We start from the raw sequence: 24,831 nt of genomic DNA, 5'->3' as shown, positions 1-24,831 counted from the left end.
TGACGGGCCATCCACATTCTCTGCATTTCCATAGCACTTGAAAAGGTACTAGCAGCTGGGTGCCAAGCAATCTTTTATCCATCAGGTAAATATTAGATATTCCTCCTCTTCCAAAATGGCCAGAGAATCTATCATATTTTTACAATAAGCAACATGAATTAGCTCCATAGAACAAAATTATACAGTCAAATCCATATCTATTTATTTATTTTAAAATAACATTGAAAATGATGGAATTAAATGATACCACAACTAAAACTAAAGCTGGAAAATTTATGCACTTACCACTTGAAGCAGAGAAAGATAGCCAATTGCAACATTATCAAAGTTTACTTTCACATTTTTCCACCGAACACCTCCAGTAGTTCTGCTCATATTTTCACACATACTTTTATTACTGACTTGCTCTGGTGTGAACATCACACCATTTGTGGTGTTAACACAGTAATAGAACTTGCCAGCAAACAAGTTTACTCCCATAATGCTGAAAATTAGCCAGAATGTAAGACAAACCAGAAGTACGTTCATAATGGATGGGATTGCTCCAGTAAGAGCATTCACAACCACCTAGTCAATAAACACAGAAAAAAAAAATTAAAAACAACACAAGGGTTATTTTTTTTTTTAATCTAGAAGATGATTTAATGTAAAACATTACATTACACTGAAGTAATGCAAATAGAAAAGGAGTAAGGCATGTCATATAACCAAACATGCTACTATTGGCCTTACTAACACATTCAATTAGTGCTCTTCCGTGCTTTTATAATTTGGCATACTTTTAGGGATTTGTTTTACACATTGTTCCCCTTTTTTTTTCCTTACCCTCATGCCTTCAAAGCGTGACAAAGCTCTTAGAGGTCTCAAAGCTCTTAATGTTCGGAGCGATTTAATTGCACCAAATTCTGAGAAATCAAGGGCAGTAGCTACTAAGCTAACCAACGAGACCTAGAGGAAACAAAACAAAACAAAAGTACTTTTCTTTTTTAAACAGCTTCAAAATAGAAATGCCTTGAGGGGTAAAATTTTCATCGGAATATTGGGAAAAAAAATTCACAAGGTCCCTAGTCTTTCAGTGAAAATAAATTAAAAAAGAAAAAGAAGAAAAAGAAAAAAAAAAAAGAAAAAATTAGTCTAATACTGCATGTAAATTTCAGAACAGTTTGAACAAAAATATACTTTAATCCATAATACTATCTGTGGATTGTATTGGACTATGTGTGTATTTACATTTTTTTTTTTTTTTTTAAATAAGTAATTTCCTCTCCCTCCATGTGTTTGATTGTGGTTTGGACAACCTGTGATACCAGTTATAAACTGGCTTCTACATATAGATATCCTAAATATAACATTAGAAAATTAGAAAATCCAAAAGCTGTTTTGCAAAAAAAGAAGGGGAAATATTAAAAAACATCCTGTAATGATGCACATGAGACAGAATCCCAACCTCAGCTTCATTTCAGCTTTCTGTTCTTGTAGCTACCAAACAGTATAATTGCACAAAAGCACACTGTTATCACAAGCTGTAAAAATCTTTGGATTTTTCAAATTGTTTGTATTTTGGACAACTAATGTGCCTACTTTTGTGGAAGAAAGGGTTTAATCCACAAGAATTTTTGAAACCTTCAGTACAGCTGGATTAACAGCTCAAAAGTTGATTTTCCTGCTATTTTCCACTGGAAGTCAATGACTTGTGTCCTCACTGAGCCTCCCACTCCAGATGGCTATCTCCTGTTGTGTTTACGCAAGGAAGTCTTCTGCAGATTTCTTTCCTCTAAGGGTAGCTCAAGCAAGCTGCCAAATACTATACAATCCCATTTTTGCTCTTCTCTGTGATACCATTTGTAATTGCACATGGAAAGCTGAGCAAAACGAGCATTTTTATTTGTTTCAGGGCTAATAATCTGTTTCTGAAATAACTGTAAACAACACAATGGGTAAGAACTTCTATCTGTATACCATAAGTTCTTTCCCAAACAGGGAACAGCTGGAGAGTTTAGGCTGCTATGTACAGAACAGTTTGCCTGAAAAGATTCTGTAAAATGTCTCACAGTGATAATTTAACTTGACTGGTACTGGTATGGCAAATTTGTTCAATGTTTAGCTGAATAAAGGCATAAGACAGAAAGATAAAGATCTATTTAAGCAGTTGAGGGCAGCACCTGCATGCTAAACCAGCAGGAAGAGAAAGAATTAATATTTCTTGTTACTGGCTGAAAACAATAACAAGTAAGTCTGGCAATAATGTCAGAAAAAGCTAACCAGACCACCACGTCTTTAGGGGTGGGAAGGAGTGGGTTTACAGTACAGGAGGTCAAACACTGGAAAAGCATTGCTAAGTAAGGCATTCTCCATTCAAAACAGAGTATCAGCCTGAGCTGTCTAGCCTAACCTTGAGATTACAGCAAATGGAAAACTGCCAATGGTGCCTCCCAGCATGAATTGTTATATAATCTGCTGCTACAGGACCACAAAATGCAGACACTCTAATCAAAAGATTAAGATGGCTACATGAAAGCACTGAAATTGCTGAAAAATGAAGAGCCCCTACCTATCCACATGGATATATGGTATGCCTAATCAGAAGAATTATCTTGAAACTCAATTCAAGATCAGCATTTCCCAATACAGGCTTGTACACAGACATTAAATCTGAATACTCCTTAAATAGTAATAGATTTATTTATTTCTGTTTAATTTTCTTTATTTTTTACCAATGACCAATGTAATGGAAAGAAATGTCAAGATTTATGTATCCCAAGCTTCTGGAAACATAGTGTCTTGTTATTCACAATATGAAAAGAGTCTAAAACATGGCATCAACAATTTTATGCAAAGGTGACAGAATCTATCTAGATGATTGCTGCTGATTTCCCATTGATTATATAATTGTCATAATTTTTCACTTAACACTTAAGTTATAATAAAGAAAAATCAGAATGCTGTAGCATTCACAAAGAAAGCAAATATACAAAAATTATATATTCAGCCTAATTCAAAGACAATCGTAACTTTTTTTCCTTTCATGTGCTAAGGTTATCTTGTTTTGGAAAATTTAGTCTTAGGGGAGGGCCTTGATACTTGGTAAGTTTCTTACAAGTCAGTACATCTGTTGTGGGAATATGTTGACTTTATTCTTGGTGTAAGTATTAACTGGGAGTTCACAACAGAAGAAATGGAGAGGCCATGAAAGTAAAAAGCAGTAAACTGCATATCCCAGAAAAAACATATCACATATTTCTTCATGTCACTGAGTTAGTTCATTTGCTAAGAATGGGGATTCACTGAAAAGAGAAGCACAGTTAAATTAAGAAGACAAATAACAAACACCACTTGTAACTTCCCTTCCAAAAAACCAACTTTAAAAAGCGCATTAGGTAAGTTTCAGTTCTACTGGTAGGGGACAAAATTTCTGTCCTAGATTCCAGATACCATCCAATCAACAGACTTTTCTTTTGTCCACTTGAATTTCTAGTCCAACATATTCACAAAAAGAAAGAACTCCTTTCAATGATCATATCATGCAATGTCACTAATTTAGTTTCTTTGGAGCGCAATGTCAACACTAGCTTTTAATGTTACTGTTGAAAAACAATTCTCCCCTGCAGTTCTTCATCAGTGCCCCATTAACCACAGGATCAAATGCCCTACCCCAAGTGCTCACTTAAATTTCCCTTTCCTTTCTTGCGTCTGCGTCCTCCTTGCTCTCTGCTGCCACATCCAGCAGACTGAAGTCAAATCTGTAAACAGTGTTCCCTCACAGCTGGGACCCGCACAGTACAACACAGAACACAGTACAAAGGCAGATTTAGTTACACACTGGATAATTGCAGCAGGATCTTATTCACCAGTATGTAATTTTCCATTCCTTTAAACCAAATTTATATTATTCACTGCAGGTATCTCTATCAGATTGAACTTATATAAAATGACCTGCCTAAACAACAGAAACAGACTACTTAGAAAGCATAGTACCTACATCGACAATCAGGAAGTCCAGCCAGCACCAAGCATTAGTGAAGTAAGTCTGAAAACCATAGGCTACCCATTTTAGCACCATTTCCAGAATAAAGACATATGTAAAGATTTTATCAGCATAGTCCAGAAGGATTTTTATAGTCTTGCGCTGTTCAATATATATATCTTCAAAAGCCTGTAAACAATGGGTTACATACATATAGGTCAGATATTGAAAAGTCTTTGAAAATTACAAATTAAGTCAGAACTAAATGAAAACAGATAAGTAAAATCACTTTCAACTTTAGATGTTTTACCTTGAAAAACCAAAAGAACAGAAATTATAATTATACTCTTTCTGCATTTTAAATTTTATTATTGCCTGAAAATGGAATTACAATATAAAGTCTGAGGTTGCCTAAAATATTTTTAGAAATTTCAATAATAGTCAACACAGAATTATAATTTTTCATTATGAAAAGCCCAGCCAGGTTCTGTCAGAAGCCACTCTCGTTATTACATCAACTTCAATTAACAAGAGACCAGATTTTATGTTGATTATCTCTAGTGAATTCCTATCTTAGGTGCTGATGGCAAGGTTTTAGTAGAGGGAGGCCGCAGATATGGCCACTGCGAGAAGAGACCAGGAGACTGCTTTGTGCCAGCTCCACCATTGATCCCACACAGGAAATAGCTGGGCACAACAATGAAGCTGTTTGTGCCTCTGGGAAAACATTTAAGAGAGGGCAAAGCACTGCATGGCAGTATGAGCACTGAAGGAAAGAAGTGAGAGAAACTACCTTGCGAACACCAAGGTCAGGGGGGAAGGGAGAGACGTATGTGGTGCTTTAGGTGCTGAAGCAGAGCCCAAGACAATATATAGCAAATCCTATGTCAATCAGCAACCAAAATGAACCACAGTATGTGAAGCACTAAATGTAATTAAGAATTGTAAAAAGAAATTCAAGTATTCCTATGTAACAGTCCAGAAATACAGCAACTAAAACTGTAGCAAAAAAATTAACTAATATGATGAATTCAGTATCTGCTTTTGGGGACAATTTTCATTTGAAGTAGAACAATTGTTTCATGCACACATTTCCATTTTCATTATTTTTATAATTTCTTAAACAAGATTTTTAGCGTAATCCTTTTCCTAAACACACACATCACCTAGCATTCATCAGAATTTTAATGTAATGTAATTTAAATGTAATACTCAAAATATTCTGGGAATTTAGTTCCAAGTTCTCTTAAAAGACAACTTTGTGTTTTATTCTTAAGGAATACATGTGTTATAATACTACACTTAGATAAAACATTTTTATAGTTACTATGTCTGTGGGTGCAAGCTCTACTTACCAGAGCACCACTGCTGAGAAGAATCATGAAGACAATGAATGATTCAAACCAGTTGTGCTCTACTATCTTGTAACAGGTTTTTCGAAGGTTCCACCAGATTCTTCCTTTTGTGCTCTCCGTACTGCCTTTACAGCATTTAAACTTCCGTACACAGCCTAATAGCACAAAAATTAAGAAACTGTTATATATGGTAGAATTTTCATTATCCTGAAAAACAAAATCCCTCTTAGCTAGCTCCTGTTTCATGAAGTTCAAGCTACTTCATGCTACTTACGCTACTTATCTTTTCAATTCTATACTCCGGATGTAGGAAAACTTGAGTGTACACAATTTTTTCTCTACTCTGATGCAACATCAAGCTTATAGTAAAGGACAGTCATCTAACTGAGCTAGTTTTCATTTACAAACACATTTAAAAATATCTATTATTCAGTTTATATACAGATAATTAAAGAATATATGCAAATTGTGAAGGAGTAGAAACAAAGAGCATACATAGCAACTTACACATGCTTGTTTAAGACTACACAAGTTTCTTCTTTTAAGAAAAATTTTGCCTTTTAGAAAGTTTCAAATAAATCAGACATAAATACTATTTTTACTATGCTGAGGCACAACTGATGCTCCACGGGCTGACAAAGGATAACTCTTTACATAAAGAAATGTTTTAACAGGAGATAATGAGAGCTTTTCCAGTGTGATACAGATCTGTGGCAACTGTCCACAGAAATCTGCCTCACACTGGAGAACTCCCTGCTTTATCATGGGGCCTCAAGGCATTGTTAGCAATGAATCTCAGTAACTGCCTAGCCAAGAGTAGCCTCCTTAATTCTTTAAAAATTACTACTCACATAGAAACAAAACCAAGTGGACGTGACTTAAATGGATCCCAAAGGCATTCTGGTTTTCCCGTTGTGTCATTAAGTTAATATGTTACAAATAAGTTACACTGTATTTCATCATCTCAGCTAAAACAGCTACCACTATGAAAAACATGAGCTACCTTACCTTCAACCACTCAAAATATTTACATTATGAAAATATGAATCTTATGCCCAAGAAGGAATTGGTATCACATAACACAAGGATAAAGAAGAATTTTAATATATTGTCAAATTATTTGAGAAAGGTACTTTTTTTTGTTGGATTTTTTTAAATTAAGAACTTGATTTAGTCAATTCAGCCCCACATTGACAAACAATTCTGGTTTTATAAAGACCAGTAAAATAATACTTCAAAGGACAAAAGTCCTAGCCTAAATCAAAGATGTCTGCAAAACAGTATCTAAAAAATATGGACAGGATAGGAGAGTTAATCCTGGACCATATTTTGTTCTGAATTATTTTACTTATGATTTAAACGGAAATTTAGATCCATAATATCACAAAAAAACAGAAATTCTTTCCTACATAGTAAATTTCAATAGTCCCCCAGAAGATGTAGCTATTCAGAACTAAAATAAATCAAAATATTTAAGGACATACAAGTATGCTGTTATGACTTCTTTACTTAAATAGATACATAGGATGTCATCCACCTGTTTTAACCCACAGTATACTTATAGATACTCTCCCCCCATTAATGCTGCAATGTCAACAAAATAAGCTTATTGTTTGAGTCAAACTCTCCATTGAATAATGGTGGATAATCTCAATCACCCACTGGATTGCTTTCTAGCACTAGGAAGTGATTAATCACATGATTCCCTTTTAAATTTCTCAGTGAAGTGAGCCTAGTGTAGGGCTTGATCTTGCAGATTTCACTACTGACAAAGTAATTTATATCAACAGAATTACTGTCTGCTGAGAATAAGTTTATAGAATTGTGCCTAGTGATTATTTTAAAATATTATGAATTATTACATACATACATATTGAACTTTGCTTTAACAAATTACTTCATAGATGTCGGTATTGCTATCTACAACAGGCAAAATTAATTATACCCTAAGACTTGATGAATTAGGATGCAGGACTGCTGTAGCAAATAGCTTCCTTGAACTTCCAATGTTTGTTGCAAACAAGCAAAATGTAATTGCTAGGCCCAAATTTTATTTCCATACCTTCTGTAAAGCATGCTTGTAGTTCTGATGCTTTTTCTGGTTCAGTTTCACTTTTTTCTTCTCCAAGGACAGCTAAATTAACTGTACTTCCTTCTGATGAGCTGGAAAAATCTAGCTTCTGAAAATAAAATTCAATTATATTTTTACTTTATTGATATTTATATTTTTAGAAGTGTAATTAACTAAGCATGCAACACCATGTGCCAGTAATAAGAACAATATTTTTCACCAGAAATACAAAAAAACACCCACACATAGCAGTCAATGCTGTTGAAATGTGCATAAATTGTCCACTTTCTATCTAGAGATTGCACAGTACATCATGGAATCTTTAATGGAATTTCAGAATTTCTAGAAAGTTAACTGTTACCAAGTTGATTTGCTGATACATATTCTATTTATTTTGCTTTCTACTATTACTTTCTTATACATTTCAACTGGCATTAATTTGCATTCTTTTTTGCCAATGCACATATGTAGTACACTGTGCATTCTGAAACTACCCATTACTCTGGTACACATACCTGTACAGTCAACACCCAGAAATAGTTTTTGGTTTTTTTGTGACATAAGTCACATTATTAAAATGATCCCCAAACATAAAAAAAAACATACACACACACAACCCCCCACCCCCATTCCAATACAGGAATAAGCCTTATTATATTATTTTGTAATCTGCCTATGTATTGCAGAGATGTGGAGATTTTAAGGGAAGATGTGGTGTCCTGTACACTTAAGTAAAGTATGAGTACCAAACTAAATCGGAGTAGTTTTGGTGACAGCATTCTCTGACATTTTACAATGTTATTATCAAGAACTATATAACATCAGTAATGAAGTCACACAAGTAAATGTCTGTAGGGAATGATGTAAGCACAATTTATAAAACAACCTCAGTTTTGTCAAATCATTACCACTTTTACCAATTTAGTTAGATTTTTATGATTAAGAGATATTTAAAAGATAAATGCAGACAAGTTACTACCCAATCGAATTGTACTTACACCTCAATTGTAAAATGTGAAAGGACAAGATTATTTTTGGCAATAAACTATTTCTTTATGTTTGTGAAAGAAGACAGATATGTAATATGATAACAATAAGTAACCCAGTATTCTGCATTAACTTTAATTAAAAATGGTTTTGTTATATTGCCTACTTTCCTATTACTTTACAAACTGATTATCTGGAATAGAACTCCCATATTACTAATGTTTACAGTAAAGATGTATTTTCTGTTTTAGCAACAATTTCAAAATAGCAATATTCACAGCAAACAACGTTTCCTACCATTACTTCTACTGAACCCAGGGATAGCACAATATGCCCTCCACAATTCTATTATTATGCTGCTTTCATCATTCCATGACATAGATATATATATTGCAAAATGTTGCAGTGGTGGTGAGTAAACTAAAACATTTAATTAAGTCAAATTATTATTTTTAAAATATATACTTTTTAAGAATAAAGAAGTTTTGTGTCATATCATTAATAAAAATTTGAAACAATGTGAAGTACCCTAAATAATTTGAACTATTAGCTTAGCAAATGACATTAATTCAAATGAAAGTATAAAAGAGGAACAACCACAAACACAAAAGTAACTGAAAAGAATCAATGTGTTTAGAACATGAAGTTATATATTTCATATAACTCATGGTAGAAGAATCAGAGATTAAAGCTTTTAAAAATTTATTTTTAATTACAAAACGCAATTTTCTTTACTCTAGAAATAAAACTAGAGATTCCATGAACTATTTTCATATAAACCAGGTAGTCTGGCCTCCTCTTTCTCCTACAGACGGTATAGAGTATAATCCTACTGCTTGAAGAGTTACAGATTTAATTAAATATTGGTTCTCTTCTTTATGTGAGGGGCTCACACTTTCACTAAGATGCAGGTATCAAACAACAACAATAACAAAAAAAGTGATTGTAAAAATCAATATGCACAGAAGAGTTTCTCCCTCTAATTAAAAAATAGAAAGTTAGTGTCTTTGCTATTTACAACAGAAGTCTTTGTAGAAGTCTAACTGATCTGGGGAACCACTCCAGGGAGAGAACTTTTAGGAAAGACAGAAATGTTCATCCTTCAACTTCCAGGGCCCTTAGCTTCTGTTCAGTTTATTAAACAGAGGTAAGAAGGCCACATTGTATGAACACGAAGCACTGGATTGAATGGATTAATTTAAAAATAATTGGCACACATATCTATTAGAAAAAAGTATTGCCTTATTATGCAGGGAAGGGTAAGTAAGACAAAGTGACACCCAAATGAAAAAGATTTGTGTATTTTTCAGTCAAATGACTGGAAGCTCACATTTACTGGTTTGCATGCTGCTCTATGCTTGTCTAGACTCATGTAAGCAGAAGCCTGGGTTAGGAGCACTGTCACATAATCAATATCCATCAAAAGACTCATCTCCTCATACCTGGGATCACTAGGATGGGATATTACCATTCTACTCTTCCCTACTAAAGTGCCTTTTTGAAAATAGCTTCCAAAAATCCCCAGAAAGGTATTTTTCCATTCCTTCTGAACTGTTTACCGTCCCCTCGGACACACAAGAGAGACCTAAATACTGCCAATATGTAATACAGTACAAAAGAATACATGGAATATAATGATTCTCCAACAAATCCACACAAGTTGCATTTGCAAAAAGATTATCTCAGTGGTAAAGAACAGAACTGTCAAACTATAGAAAAGAGATCATCAGGAATAAGAAATGCATATCTTGGTACAATTAAGCTAAATAAAAAAACTTTGTAAATTTTATGGTTCTACAGTTTCTGAATTTAGAGGTTTGGGAGTGTAGTAGTTCCTATTTTGTCTTTTTAAAAATTGTCTTCATTTGATCCTTATCCCAAGTTTTCCTATTTTATATTTCTTTCTTGTTTAAATATCCTTATTTATATAGTGTTAAACGATCCAGATTTATTTAGACACCTGCATAGAAATTTTAATTAATGTTTTATGTTTGTCTTTATAAAAATAAAGCAACTGGATTATATTCACAAAGAAACGATTACTTAGGCTGAAGAACAAAACTTACATAAATGATTCCCTATCTTCCAACCTTGCAGACATATATAAACTTCATGACTAGACTATAACTAAATCATTATATCTATATTCAAAGGAACTATGCATATGTATAAAAAAATACATTTGATTGTTCCTAGGAGTGCATCTGTCATCCTATATTTTAGCTTCGTTTATATAAGAAAACTGAAATGTGAATTACAAAAATGTTGTGAACAAACACAAAACTATTTCTATAAAAGATATAAACATTTTAGCATACAAGTAGCTGTATATATGTAATATTACAGAGGCATTGGTCAAATGAATGTGATCAGAAAATGTTCATAACTACATGACAGCTAAAAACATAGTACAACAGATGAACAGAAAACACCAAGTGAGGACAACCTTTCCATTGTCATAAAATCATAGGTTGTTAACCTCTTTTAATCTTGAAAAGTGTTGATGCTTAATCATTCAGTTAACAATAATAAAACTTAAAAAGCATGCATGTTATGTCACAGAAATAGTACAGAAAATACCAAGGATGTAACAAGGAGAGAAGTGTGGGTGTTGCCCTCGGTCATGCTGTGATGTGACTCGTGGGACCCAGCTTACAGAGCGCTGCGCATGTTCCCACTACATTGCAACATATGGGGGAAAAGATACTGGAGCTGAGTAGCATGCAGGCCAATCAATCTCAGAAGTGATCAAATATGTATGATTTGTTTAGGTAACCTGTGCAAACATGCTGACACGTTGCTCTGCCTGGTTTAAAAGCACCAGTCTTGACTGATCCAGCTTGATTTTACTCCTGTGAGAGAATGGTACGCAATGAAATTAAAATATGGTACCTTGAGGTTGCTTGAGTACTGGAAACAGAAGTGTGGATTCCTACTTACTTAAAATATGTGTTTTCTAGATATGTCACACATTGGCAGAACATAACATTTTTAGGTGTGGATTAAAGCTTTAGGCATATCCAAATACATAATGGAAGAGGTAAGATTAGCAGAACATCCAAAGCTCGTAGATGTATACTGCACTTGGGCCTGAACATAAATAACACCCCACAAACAAAAACCCAAACCACCACCAAAAATCCATCACCCTCAAATCCTTCTCCTTTGGAAAAAAAAAAAAAAAAAAAAAAAGGCCCAAACAAAAAAGAAATACAGATGCACCCACACTATTTCAGCTTTAGGTATCCTTTAAGTGGTATTAACTAGACATTTAAAACAACAGAAATATATTTCTCCTTGAATTTAATTTTCAAGGTTATTCCTGGTCTTCACTAGATGCTAATTAGGATACATCTAGGTCCTTTATTTCAGAAAAGAGCTGCAGGCAAAACAAAAAGTAAATCGTACCATGTTAAAAATGGAAACTTCTGCATAAGAAATTTTTCCCAGCATCTTTAAATATTTAACTGAATGGTTTTTAAAGAATTTCAAACAGTTCAAGGTGCATTATGGATTGTAGCAAACATAGCAATGAGAAACAAAACCTCATGCTTAGCAATAAACCTGTAAGTTCCTCAGTTTGTCTTCTGGTATAAATCTGATCTCACTTCTTCGCAATGGCTTCTCAAGGATTCATGAAATAATGAACAATTTCCCTACTGACTCTGAACGAATGTACACGAAATAAGGGGGGGTTTTGTTAGTTTATGTATCTCCTGTGGTTGCCAACTCTCAGCCAGTTTTCCAAATGTGAGCAAGTCAAAACTGATACTAGGCAACAGTATCTTATGAAGGGCTGGTGCTTATGTATCATCTTGAATATCAGAGCTAAGAAGGCAGAGATTTTGTCACTCAGTTCTAAAATATAAAATACTGAAGAAATAGGTGTCTTCAACTGAAGGCTAATTTACAGGCAAGTGGTAGATTTAAAGTTAAATAATCTGGATTCATTAAATACTCCTTCCAGAAAACCCAAGTTTTATTAAAACACTAAGAAATACAGTATCCTTCAGTCAGATAATATGTAAAAGTTGTAGTAGCTATTCAGCAAACATTATAGCTCTATTACATAGAGCAGTTTCTATTTTAAATGGGTTAATAATACTGTCTGCTTTGCTTTAAAGAAGCCTCTTAGCAATCTACAGTCTTCTCAACTGAGTGGTCAATGTAATGTCTGCAGTAACACAATCTCCAAAAAGTAGATGGAACAAATCAAGGATCAAGAAACAAGCTACTGAAATAACAAAAATTAGTGTAATACCACTGAACACTGTACTCTGCAATAAAAGAAACACCTGAAGAGTACTTTATTACACCTTTCTAAATTTAATTTCACTACACTTCCCAGGAACAAACTTATTTTCTTAACTTTGGAAGTAATACTGGCAAATTAACTTCCAGTTCAAAACAAAACACCTGAAAACCTAACATGCCCACAACCAGTCAAAAATCTCCCAGATTCATCAACTGAATGCCCAAAAACCAACCACACACGCACAAAAAAAGAAAACAAAACAAAACAAAAAAACAAACAAACAAAACCCCAAACCCACCAAAAAACCAAAACAATCCAGACAAAGATTCCAGACTGGAGTACAGCTGTCTGCACAAGCGACGATATTCTACTTATGTCCTCGTGTCTTCAGGTGCCAGAGGTGGTGTTACCAGACACAGCCTGCTTGAGCCACAGATTGCAATCTGAATTTTTAGTGTCTTTCAAAATCCTGCTGAAATCCAAGATTTTGCTTTTCCCCTCAGACTGAAGCTGCTAACAAATGACTACAGTCCTAGAGATGACCCAGTTTAAAATGAGGCAGTTGTCTTAGAAATGACTGGTTTAAAACTCCTCAAAAAAAAAAAAAAGAAATTAATTTTTTTTCATTCAGTAATTCTATTTTTTTCTTGAGGTTTTAGTTGATACATTCACATTATAATACAAACATTGCTCCCTTGGCTTTCCCCATTATTCTGATTTCAGAATATGAAAACAGTTGCTACTGCTCTCATTAGCCTGAGTCAGCACCTCTGGAAAGTTTATCCAGTAAAAGAAATGCTGATTTTCCTTTAAGCGTATTAATATTCTTTATTAATATCTTCCCTAATATTTTTAAATAGCAGTTTACTTAAATTTAGCTCACAAAAACATTACAAGATTATAAAAAAACCCCAGTCTTTTGACACTCTTTATTCTGTACATATATACTAAGTTCTCTATTCAACTAACAATTTGGTAGTTTGCTTTACAAACGTCTTTATAAATGGATTCACATATATTTATACAGTTCTTCCAGGATTTCCTACTCTCTTGAACTCCACTTTCCCACTTCAGATTATTCACTCTCTGTACAGTCCAAGAATCTTGAGTTACAATTGCTTTGCATTTCTAAGCAGGAAGAATTACACTTGAAACAATACAGTTAGTATAATTTGTTCATCTAAAATATAAAATGCTTAAATTTTACCTCCTTGCTTTCATCCAAATCTGAGTCACTGCTAAACTCTTCTGTATTCAGACGTTCAAAATCAGACTCTCCAACAGCTATTGGTACTGTAACAGTAAGGCTTGGGTTGTTTATGAATGATGTATAATCACTGCCACCTATAACAGTGGCCATTCCATTTTCATTTTTGCCATAATTTGTATCTATCCTTAGTTCAGTGATGGTAGAATTTGAAATGCAATGATTTCTCTCAACATTCAACTGATCTGTTGCTGTTCTTTGGTTTACTGCAGCTTGTTTTCCCAAACAAGACCTTCGGACACATTCACCTGCTTGTTTCTTCACATAATCTATTCCCTTCTGAATTCTTGCAACAGCAATCTGCAAGTTGTTCATTTCATTATCGTCATCTGTAGCAGCAAGGTTGTCTGAACTAAATGAACTCAGCAGTAAGGCCAGAAAAAGATTCAGCACCTAATTAAAAAAAAAAAAAAAAGTGAAGACAACAGAGCTGATTTTTTCCATTTCTCATCCACACAGTTCTTATGAACTCATGATGAACACAGGCTTTGTGTTTTCATCGACAGTAATGATTCTGAAAGTACACAGTAAAGAAAATGCAAATGCACTTTAAGTACAACAGTTTCCCTACACCTCAGCAGAGGGGGTTTGTGGCTTTACATTGCTTATATTTGTAGAAGGTCAGAAATTAATGATTCTTTGGTACTGTCTGAACAGATTCAACATGTTTACCTTTCTGGCAAATTGCAGCACTCTGATCTGTGCAGAAAACACATTTTCTACGTGCTGGTCCAAACTCACACGAACAATTTTTTTGTATGCGACTTAAAAAATGAAGAATGCACCCTGTCTTTTAATCCCCAAGTCATCCTTTTCCACAGCACAACAAAACATAGAACATATATCAGTTACAAAAGCCCAGAGGTTACCAGGAACTCAAATGCCAAAGTAGCAGAGTACCAGCTCTTAAAATCTTCTAATCAGCTCTTCCATCAGCTTAGAAGATAAAAAAATCTTTTGGAAACACAGGAAGACAAATGGATAAAACAGCCCTGAACATAGAGCAGGGATGTCTGCTCATGTAAGAGTTTCTCCAAGAGCTAGGGAATAAAATCAGAATATAGCAAACACTGTGGAAATATTCACATAGGAGAATACTTCAGTCTACAAAGTTCAATCTTCTGGTTTAGAAAACTACTTATGGAGTTTAATCAAACAACTTCACAGTTCTCTTCATTATAAGACAATAGACTTGTAGAAAATCCTGAAGCAAGTGGCTGTGCAACTAGATGCAGGGCTGGCTTGGTTTAAAGATACTTACCTTATTCCTCTCAGAAATTTTATTCTTAAGGAATACTTACAGGATGGCTAATTTAAAATCCCTTCTGCTACTGAAAATTGTTTAAAGCAGAGATGTTTAATAACAGAGAGAATGAGAAAATCGGACCAATAGGCAGAGCAATTAATGTCTTAAATACTGGCAAGCTAAAAAATAAAAATAAAACATTTTAAAAGAGAAATTTATACGAATTAGTGCAAATCTGATGCTTTCCTCTGAAAAAGAAAAAAGCAGATATAATACAGGCCATGTTAGAAGTAGAAAGCACGAAATAGCAAGCAAAAAAGTGAAGAAGCAAAAGAAAACCCGAAGTAATTGAAGCTGGGATTTTTTTCTCCATAACAACTTCCTTCTAATTCAAGTTTCCTTAATCCATTTGTGTAAGATGCTGGCAGTGCAGCAAGCGGGTCTCAAAATGGCATATATTTCAGAGTCTTACTAATGCAATAGCAGTCATTTAGACAGGAGAGATCAGAGAAAGATTTTTAAAAAGGCCCAATAACCTGTCTAAGTGTGATTGGAAGCAATGACTAAATTGGTTAGGGAGAAAAGGCCCTGCTATATCCCCTTCTGCAAATAAGAAACTTCCACTCTGGAAGTCCAACACTGAGGGTGCCCTTGCTCTTCTCTCCCTCTCTCGGTAAGCAGGAGTAGCCCACAACACCCTGAGCTGCACGCTCTCATCCACATCTCTGAACTACACTCCGGACCCCTGACGGGGGGTCATCCTCCAAGCCGAGGACTCCAGATAGGCTCAGAAATCTAACAAAGATTTCAAAACCTATACTCATAACAAATCCAAATAATAAAAATCATATTTTAAAATAATATTTAATAATACTTTTATAATTAATTACTGGTTCTCTTACCTTTCATATTCTAAATGAATTGTGAAATTACTTTGGCTACATACCACTAGGTTTCCAATCACCATGACCATCATGAAAACAATAAGGCACATGGTTTGGCCTGCAACCTCCATGCAGTCCCACATGGTTTCTATCCATTCTCCACACAGCACTCGGAATACAATCAGGAAAGAGTGGAAAAAGTCGTGCATGTGCCAGCGAGGAAGTTCACAGTCACTGGAGATTTTGCAGACGCATTCCTTGTAGCTCTTCCCAAAGAGCTGCATCCCAACCACAGCAAAAATGAACACAATGATGGCCAGCACCAGGGTCAGATTCCCCAGAGCCCCCACTGAGTTGCCAATGATCTTAATCAGCATATTTAGAGTTGGCCAAGATTTTGCCAATTTGAAAACTCGCAACTGAAAGAAAAAAATACAGGCATTATTTGCAGAAGTTACAAAAATGCTATAGAGAAGACAGCCTGTTACAAACTAGTGACTCTCAGCAATAGCAAAAAGAAGAAATTTCAACATGATTCCAACAACCATAACTTCCATAGCATTTTACGAAACCCACACTTTTAAAATGTAATAAATTTTAGACTTTGCTCTTTTTTTTTTCCTCTGGGGTTTTTTTTTTTGGTAGTGTTGTTTTTTTGTTTGTTTGTTTGTTCGAGCATGTCTATTCTTTTCCACATGAAAGAAAAGCATACTGGTTGTATTTGTTCAGACAGTGGATTCTGAACACATACACCTTGGACATTACATGTAGAAACATATTAAAATAATAATATTTTCTAATAAAATAAAGATTTTTTTTTTTTTGCTAAGGGAAAAGAAAAATCAATCTTCTTAAAATTCATTAAACCCATGAATTTTATAATTCCTACATTTTAAAAGAACACCTCTAGCGTTCTTGCTATTTCCAGATATGAAAGTCAACAAGACTACAAAGTTTTCCACTTCTCAATATGCACTAAACAAATTGTACATTTCACTGAACTTTACTCATTCATGTTTAAACAATTACAATAAAATTACAGCTCTTTCCCTTGAAAGAATATTTACTCCTGAACAGTAAAATGACACACAGTATTCAATGATAAATAATTTTTAAAACATGCCTGCAGACATATCCTGTGTCACTTACTAAAAAGTATACTAAAAGGTGTCTTATTTATATGAATAGAGTTGAAATACCAACACAATTCATTAATTAATGCAGATGTATTATTTACCAATCTGAATGATCGAAGAACGGATAATCCATCCACGTCTGACAAAAAAATTAATGAAAAAAACAATTCATTAATTAATGCAGATGTATTATTTACCAATCTGAATGATCGAAGAACGGATAATCCATCCACGTCTGACAAAAAAAGCTCCACCAAACTAAGAGTAACTATAAAACTATCAAAAATATTCCAGCCAACTTGGAAATAATTAAAAGGATGCATGGCAATTATCTTGAGAACCATTTCTGCTGCAAAAATTCCAGTAAAAACCTGAAGAAAAAGATGTTACTGTTACTTTATGGATGAATATGAAGAAGTCGAACCCACAGATAAGGAACAACTGAAGAAAGAAGTAACACCCCTCTTACAGAAGGATGCCACGAAGTAAAATTATTACAAGCTGAGCCCCACAGAGAAGGTAAGTAGCAACATCAAAATGAGCTGTAGCATAAATATGTAACATCAGTTAAAGCTAAGATACATTTTGTGTATACTGAAGAATAAGCTACTCCTATCAGGCCTCCAGTTTGCTCCTTATATCTGCCATTTATCAAATTAAATCTAATTAAAGAAACTTTCCCCAGCAAGATAGTACACTCACTCTTGTCAGAATGGAAGCTTTAACAGAGGTGTGTGGGAAAACATGAATTGGTCATAAATTGGAGTAATGTACCACTAATGAGGTCTATATAAGAGCTCACAAGTAAGCTTATCTTCTCTAACGGCCAAAAAAAAGGTGCCAAGGCTTGCCTAAATAAAACTTCTTCCTGACTCTGAATGCCTCTGATATCTTTGGAAGCAGCAGGCAAACACCACCTCTGAAATAAGCTCATTGTATTTACTCTAGATGTATGATCACCAGTATCTACAAAACTGCATAAATTACTATCTTTCATGAGAAAGATGAAAAAAAATCAAAACAATCAGGAGCATTTTACAGTCTCTAAAATGTAGAGCTACAGAGTCCAAAATGGAAGAAAACAACTGCTGAAACCATACCAGTGTCATACTGGCTGACTGGGAGCACACACAAACTCCTGGCATGAAGGAACTCACACATGCTAAGCTACTCCGTTACATAGGAAAGGTAGGAATGGGAGTTTCCTGGGTAAAACAGACAGACATGATCCCAAGACAGTTCTCTGAAACAGCCATTGATCCTCATCTATTTGTCTTCCCTATCTTTTCCTCAAAGAAATCCTGCATATATTTCAAACAGCAACATGAGATATTTACTTTCTACAGATAATGATCTCTAATTCCAGGTTAAGGTGAAAACAGTGATTGGATAAAAATATCAGCATACAATTTAAATGCTGATACTTTAACTCTTTAAGTCTGAGTATGTTACAAAAAGGTATTAGAATGTCACATATTCTAATAACCAAATTGTTTTATTATTTTTCTAGATCATAATCACCAGAATAACTACTTAGAATAAGCAGATTAAGGAGTATAGCAGATCTGTATTATTGCTGTTATAAACCAAGTAAAGCTATGTCACCAAACCTGACCTACAGACTGTGTCCATCAAAGAACAAAACCCAGATGTATCAACAGATACTCTTAGAATAAGTCACACATTCTTTGCCTTCCAAATTGTTACAGTCCAATCAAATAAATGGTCTTCAAGGAAATACAAATTCAACACATATAAATAGCAGTGAAAAATAATAATCCAAAATAGCATTCAGCTCTTTTTGTATTATCACTGATACTTTCACTAAAAAGGATCTTATTTGACTCCTACTTATTTTTGTAATACTAAACAAAAGCATGTCAGATTTCTTTCAGTTTCATGTAATTCAAACTCTGGCTGTTGGAAACGCCATTGAAGAAGTTGTAATACAGAAGTCAAACTTCAGGATACAACATCTTTCAAATACTCTTATATACAACATATTTCAAATAGTTTTTTTAGACTATTTTTAGTACAATTAAGCCTTTAACATTTATTTTATGGGATGACAAAAATTATAAAAGCAATTCTATTCCAAAGAGAAACCAGATTCCAACTGTATAAAATTTTATAGATTGAAGGACTTACCAGATTTCCCACTGAAAGTACAGTGCCAAAATGTTCAGTCATTGGATAATGTTCCATGGCCATAAATAGTGTGTTTAAAACTATGCAAATAGTGACAGCCAAATCAACAAATGGATCCATTACAATAAATTCAACTACACTCTTTACTTTTAACCAGGGCTCACAACACTCCCAAATTAAGAAAGTGTGGGCAAACTTATCCCAGCAAGGTGGACATTTTTGTCTGGATCCTTCAAGTTCTGGAGAAAAAGAGAAATTTATAGTGAACAAGTTTTGGAGAATGTGGAGGTAATTTTTTATCTGCTTTTTCAGGTTTTAATCTTTATACCTCATACCACTAAGGACACTTGGAAGAATATCCTCAGATTTCCAGGAACTTAATTTATTGTTTCTGATACAAAAGGTTTTAGAAGACTAAAAGAAAAACCTCAAGTGTTCTGAGCAAATAATTTAAAAACTTGTCTGTTTTTAGTAACATATGACTGTGCTTAAAAAGAAACCCAAAAAACATTAAAAGCCACACTTATGATTAGGGATCTTTTTTTCAGTAAAACTTCCAACTTCAATGTTCTCTTAAATGTCTAAATACATATTTTCAGGAAAAAAATAACATTAATTTTAGCCTGAAAGGGGTTCTGAAAATTATTCAAGTTTTTTCATTATTTTCACTAGTAGCCATTCCATTATTCAAAGTAATCCTTGTACAAATTTTCTTCTCCTTGTTAACTAAAGCCTGGCCTTGAATTTGCTCTAATATTTTTATGGGATTGTTAGTGGCAAATGTATCACAAAGCATTTCTTCCAATAACTGCATTGCTCAGCATGAATAACTAGCATAAAACACATACATATTACCCATTTTAATTACAATGAGCTTTTTACATCAGCCTGTTTATCAGATTCCTTCCTTTTTTTTTCACTATGTACATGCATTTTTTTCCTGTTATCCAGTTTATGTATTTGCAATGGCTACATATTTTTTCTCTTCTGTATTTATATTGTGATATAATACCTCCAAGCAAGTCTAAGAGTGTGTCAAGAAAGTTCAGGTGTCTACAGTTACAACACACCTTCCATTCTATTTGTGATAACATCAGCTAGACTCATGGCCCTTTCTCTTAAATCAGGATCCTCCAGCAACTCCATTGGTATTTGATATGAACTTGTACGTCTGTTCTTTATTTCTATTTCTGTGGTTGTGCTCTATAAAAAAAAATAAAAAATAAGGTGTGTAAATTCAACCTTAGAAATACTGTGATTTTTTTTTAAATTACAATTTTCATTATATACTTCCTAATATATAATACTTTTAAGTAAACATTTGGATACTTAGCTCCCATACTTCCACTGTATCCCACTTCCAATTATATTCAAATAACATTACTCCACGTTAGACACCAATAAATTATGGAGGGGCTACAGCCAAGAAAAGAAAGCAAGACTTGCAGAACTTGTGTAAAAACAATTCCCAGTTCCATACTTTCTCTACCAATATTTCTGTTCTAAACTAACTCATTCACAAGATACTTCTAACAAGTTTTTAATGCTAGGAAGATTCTGCAGCAACAACTATTCCATAAAATAAAGTTTTAAAGATCAGTTTTGATCTCTATACCCATTCAAAACTTATTTAAATTGTATTTTCTAAATTGAATCATTATCAAGTCTGATTAATTTTAGGAATTTCAACTGAAGAAACAGCATAGGTCTGACTTAAATGATCCCAAAAATAAATACTTGTTTTATATGATTTTATTTTAAAAAATGAAAGCTATGTTATAACTATAGTATTGAGCACATCTCAGTTACGAAACATTTTTGAATGGGTAGACTTTTTTTCAGTCCATTAAATATATGCATGAAAATAAACATATAATAAACTGCAAGAAGATTATAACTGCAAGGCATCTGGCTGATAACTGCAAGGAAGCTGGCTGATGTACTTTCAGGTGCTGTGACACATACAGAAGTTTCTGTTTCAGTAAAATAACATTTTTAGGAAAAAACATGCAGATGTCTGTGCTACATTCCCAAAGCAGACTGAGGGAAAAGGAAAAACCGAGCAGAATTAAAATGTTTTGATGATTTGGGGTTTTTGGCTTTTTTTTTCTTTTTAATTATACAATGATCCTAGGCAGCGAGCAACTCAGATAGTCTTTGAAACCCAAGAGGAAAAAATGTTTTCAGGACTTTTAAAATTTCAACATAATCTTTAAAACTATGCTATATTTGCACAATACCAAACGTATGAACAAATGCGTATTACTGACAGAGAATCAGAAAATACACTTAAAAGGAGGCTAAAACCATAAAGAAAAAAAGAATTGAAATTATCTAATAATGTACAGGAAGCTTAGAGTTGGACATCCTATTTTGCACTCTAAAACAAATTTAGCAATGGAACATTACTAATCTGATTCATTAAGCATATGTATGCGTATCTTTTCTTTCCAGGTATGTAAAAACTTACTGCTTTGCTCACTTTCATGCTTCAGCCTCTCATTTTTGACTGAATCACTTCAAACCCATTTAATTACAGTAAGATCTGCAAAAGCATTCATGACTTCCCATCCATTTTCAAAGCAATAATTTCACTGAAACACTGTCCATGCAATAAAGGCCAGGAAACCTGGAGTAATTTATAACTTTCTTACATTGTCATCAGTCGTTGGTTTATCTATTATCACCTCTGGCAGAAGTTGTGCAGTAGGAGACAAGAGACCTGGTGGTCCCTCCACCAAGGAAACCACTCCATTGCAATCCACGGTGCTATGCATCTTCCCATTCACTGGGAAGACTGTCAGCCTTCTGGATGACCTGCTGGCCTGGCTGATGTTACTGCCGCGCCGCTCACTGGGCCTGCGCGGCAGAAACAGAGAACCTCTTCTGCTCGAATTGTCCTCAAACGTGCTGTGCTCATCGTCAGCAAAGTCATTTTCTGAACCCCTCTCTCTTCCGTCGTCTCTAAAACTGAAAAAACTTGTTCTGCTACTAGGCCTGGGAGAAAACAGGGAGCCATGAACACTCAGCAAAGACTGCAAAGGAAACATAAAAAATGACCGTCTGAAGATTATAAGTATACAAAATGCATGTCTATGTATAAGAAAAACAATAGTAATTTATATTCCCCAGGAATTTGTCAATGTTAATACATTGCTTCAGGCTGATCTCAAAGATGCATTACAGATGAAAGTCAACTGAGTGGGTAAATTTACAGTGTGCCTAAAACAATAACCGGAGAGAAAAAAAAAATAACATGCATAAGGCCATAGTAGTTTCAATCTCTGCTTTAAAAAGAAAAACCAAGGTTTCCATAAACTCCAATGATCCACACAGATCATGCATTACTTTAAAAGGTATCAAGACCTTTAGTCTTCTAAATTTATATATTATACTTAAATTTTCCTTTTATGAATTAAGAAGGCATTTCTATTTCAGATTAACTAGGAAAACGCAATGCTGCTGTGCATGTTAAGGTCCTAAATAATAAAATGAGAGATTTTTTAAGGTACACTTTAGAAAATAATACCAATAGTAAGTTGGTATTTAAGTGAATGCTACATTATTTCTCCTTTGATGCCTTACATTGCAATGTTGCAGTGAAGTTTGTTGTATATGACAGTAATCTCACAATTCCAAAAATGACAATTGCATTACTCACCTGGTGGGGTGATGTAAATGGCTTCCCATAAGTTAGTCTGTTCCCATCAAAAGAAAACCGGAAACCTTTCTTTTTGATACTGCCATCTGATTCAGATTTTGGAAGCTTCTCATCCTTCAAGTCATCCTCTTCTCCAGAGAGCTCTCTCTGCCTTCTTTTCTTCCTTCTATTTCTCCTTTCTTTGGCACTTTTTGAGCTAAGCTTGGATGCATCTGAAGAACTATCTGAGGGCGCAGCATTCCCACTTTCACAGCTGTACTCAGTCATCTCTACTGCAGCTGCTGCTATTGCCTGCCATAGCAATTATTTAACAAGATGCTTTATAAATCACAGCATTTTAAAAGAAGGATATAGCCCTTGTTCCTAAGATTACTATCAAATTACTTCTAGCAAACAGTGTAGTTGGATTTGTGCAAAGCTACAAATGAAATTCTGTAGTGTGAATGGAATTCGAATGGCGTTCTACTTAGCATCTGCGTCATGGAGTCAGCCCACATCATCTACAGCCACAAAGTTTATTAGAAAACATTTGAAAATTATTAAATTTATTAATTAGAGTGAAGACAACAGCAAATAAAAGACCTAAACAGAGTGACACTTCAGTCTGTATTAATTTAGTAAACTAATCCTAACTTTTATTGTAAGTAGCCTCCTCAAGCTGCTTCCAGTCTTTGATTCGCTAGTAGCAGCACAAGTAGCAAAAATGAATCAGAAATTTATAGATGAAAATATTTTACACTCTAATCACGGGTTGAAAAGTACTGAAATTATTTCTAGGATGAGAATTTGGAAAATCATCATGACAGTTTACTAGCTACTACCCCAAAATAATAGAGCTTCATTTAAAACTATTATTGTGATTTGGATACTACTCTCTGTTCTCAGTTCAGAAATTCATTAATACTTTATATATTATATATTTTAAAAGCAGTCTATAGTATTTGCAAGGTATGTTAAAGAATGAAATTTTTTAAATATGTAAATTTAATTACTGGTTTTGTTTTAACAAATAGCATGCAAAGGAATGCACCAAGGTCCAGATTCTTGTTAGAAAATACCTGAGCTTCTTCTTGCTGCTTCCGCAGTTGTTCAAGCTTCAGTTTAAAGTCTGCCTCCCTCTGCTCTGCTTCAACAATAGTTGCTTGATTTTGTTCTTCATAGGCCATGGCAACCACAGCCAAAATCAAGTTAATCAAATAGAAGGAACCCAGAAAAATCACCACAACAAAAAATATCATGTATGATTTGCCCACAGCTCGTAGTGTCTACAGGAGGAGAAGAGAAATCAACCAGCTGGTGAAGAAATGCATCAGTCCTGCAGTTCATAAGCGTTAATGATTTTGAAAAGTGCAAAACTTAGTTGGTTTTTCTTCTGTAGTAAAATTACACAAGTTTTCTGAATTACAAAATAATCAAAATAAAGGGAGCATTCTTGTATGTGAAAAATATGCCAAAGGATCACGCTGCTTAGCGACAAACCTCTTTCAATGCCTAATAATCTTGAGAAGTATGTGGGATCAGAGTTCTTAATGTAAGTCACATATCACAGGTTGGAGTCTTAGAATGCTTACCATGTATTAGCATGCTTTTCCTTTGAAATAACCAAATTAATTAAAAATGGCACAACTGATTAGATAATTAGAAGATAGTATTTATTATAATTAATACATTTGCACACACCATATAATGAAAAGCTACTGTAAGAAAGTTAATTTGTATCAAGTCATTCATTCTAAGTCATAAAAAATAGGATTAAGGGTACTGAAATTAAGTTTCAGGTTTTGCTGTCATGAAGTCTTTTTACTTTAATTTTACTTTAATTTACTTTAATTTAAACTCAATATTGACATTTTTGAA

The 24,831-nt window shown here is 34.1% G+C and overlaps 1 protein-coding gene across 1 annotated transcript in view; it reads right to left on the bottom strand.

Moving 5' to 3' along the window:
• LOC128809778 (sodium channel protein type 2 subunit alpha-like) overlaps positions 1-24,831 on the bottom strand; it is a 45,435-nt gene that overhangs the window by 9,368 nt on the left and 11,236 nt on the right. Inside the window, exons 9-21 of the mRNA XM_053982045.1 lie at positions 24,033-24,239; positions 22,975-23,265; positions 21,968-22,348; positions 20,384-20,516; positions 19,314-19,552; positions 17,363-17,536; positions 16,092-16,448; positions 13,840-14,292; positions 7,382-7,499; positions 5,320-5,474; positions 3,980-4,153; positions 826-948; positions 286-567 (exon numbers count right to left, since the gene is read on the bottom strand). Coding sequence (XP_053838020.1) covers positions 286-567; positions 826-948; positions 3,980-4,153; positions 5,320-5,474; positions 7,382-7,499; positions 13,840-14,292; positions 16,092-16,448; positions 17,363-17,536; positions 19,314-19,552; positions 20,384-20,516; positions 21,968-22,348; positions 22,975-23,265; positions 24,033-24,239 — 3,087 coding nt within the window. The remainder of the gene's footprint in view (positions 1-285; positions 568-825; positions 949-3,979; positions 4,154-5,319; positions 5,475-7,381; positions 7,500-13,839; positions 14,293-16,091; positions 16,449-17,362; positions 17,537-19,313; positions 19,553-20,383; positions 20,517-21,967; positions 22,349-22,974; positions 23,266-24,032; positions 24,240-24,831) is intronic.

Source organism: Vidua macroura, chromosome 7 (genome assembly GCF_024509145.1).
Source record: "Vidua macroura isolate BioBank_ID:100142 chromosome 7, ASM2450914v1, whole genome shotgun sequence".
Lineage (NCBI taxonomy): Eukaryota > Metazoa > Chordata > Aves > Passeriformes > Viduidae > Vidua > Vidua macroura.
The sequence above is the reverse complement of the archived record's forward strand: the minus strand, read 5'-3'. Positions and strand labels throughout refer to the sequence as shown.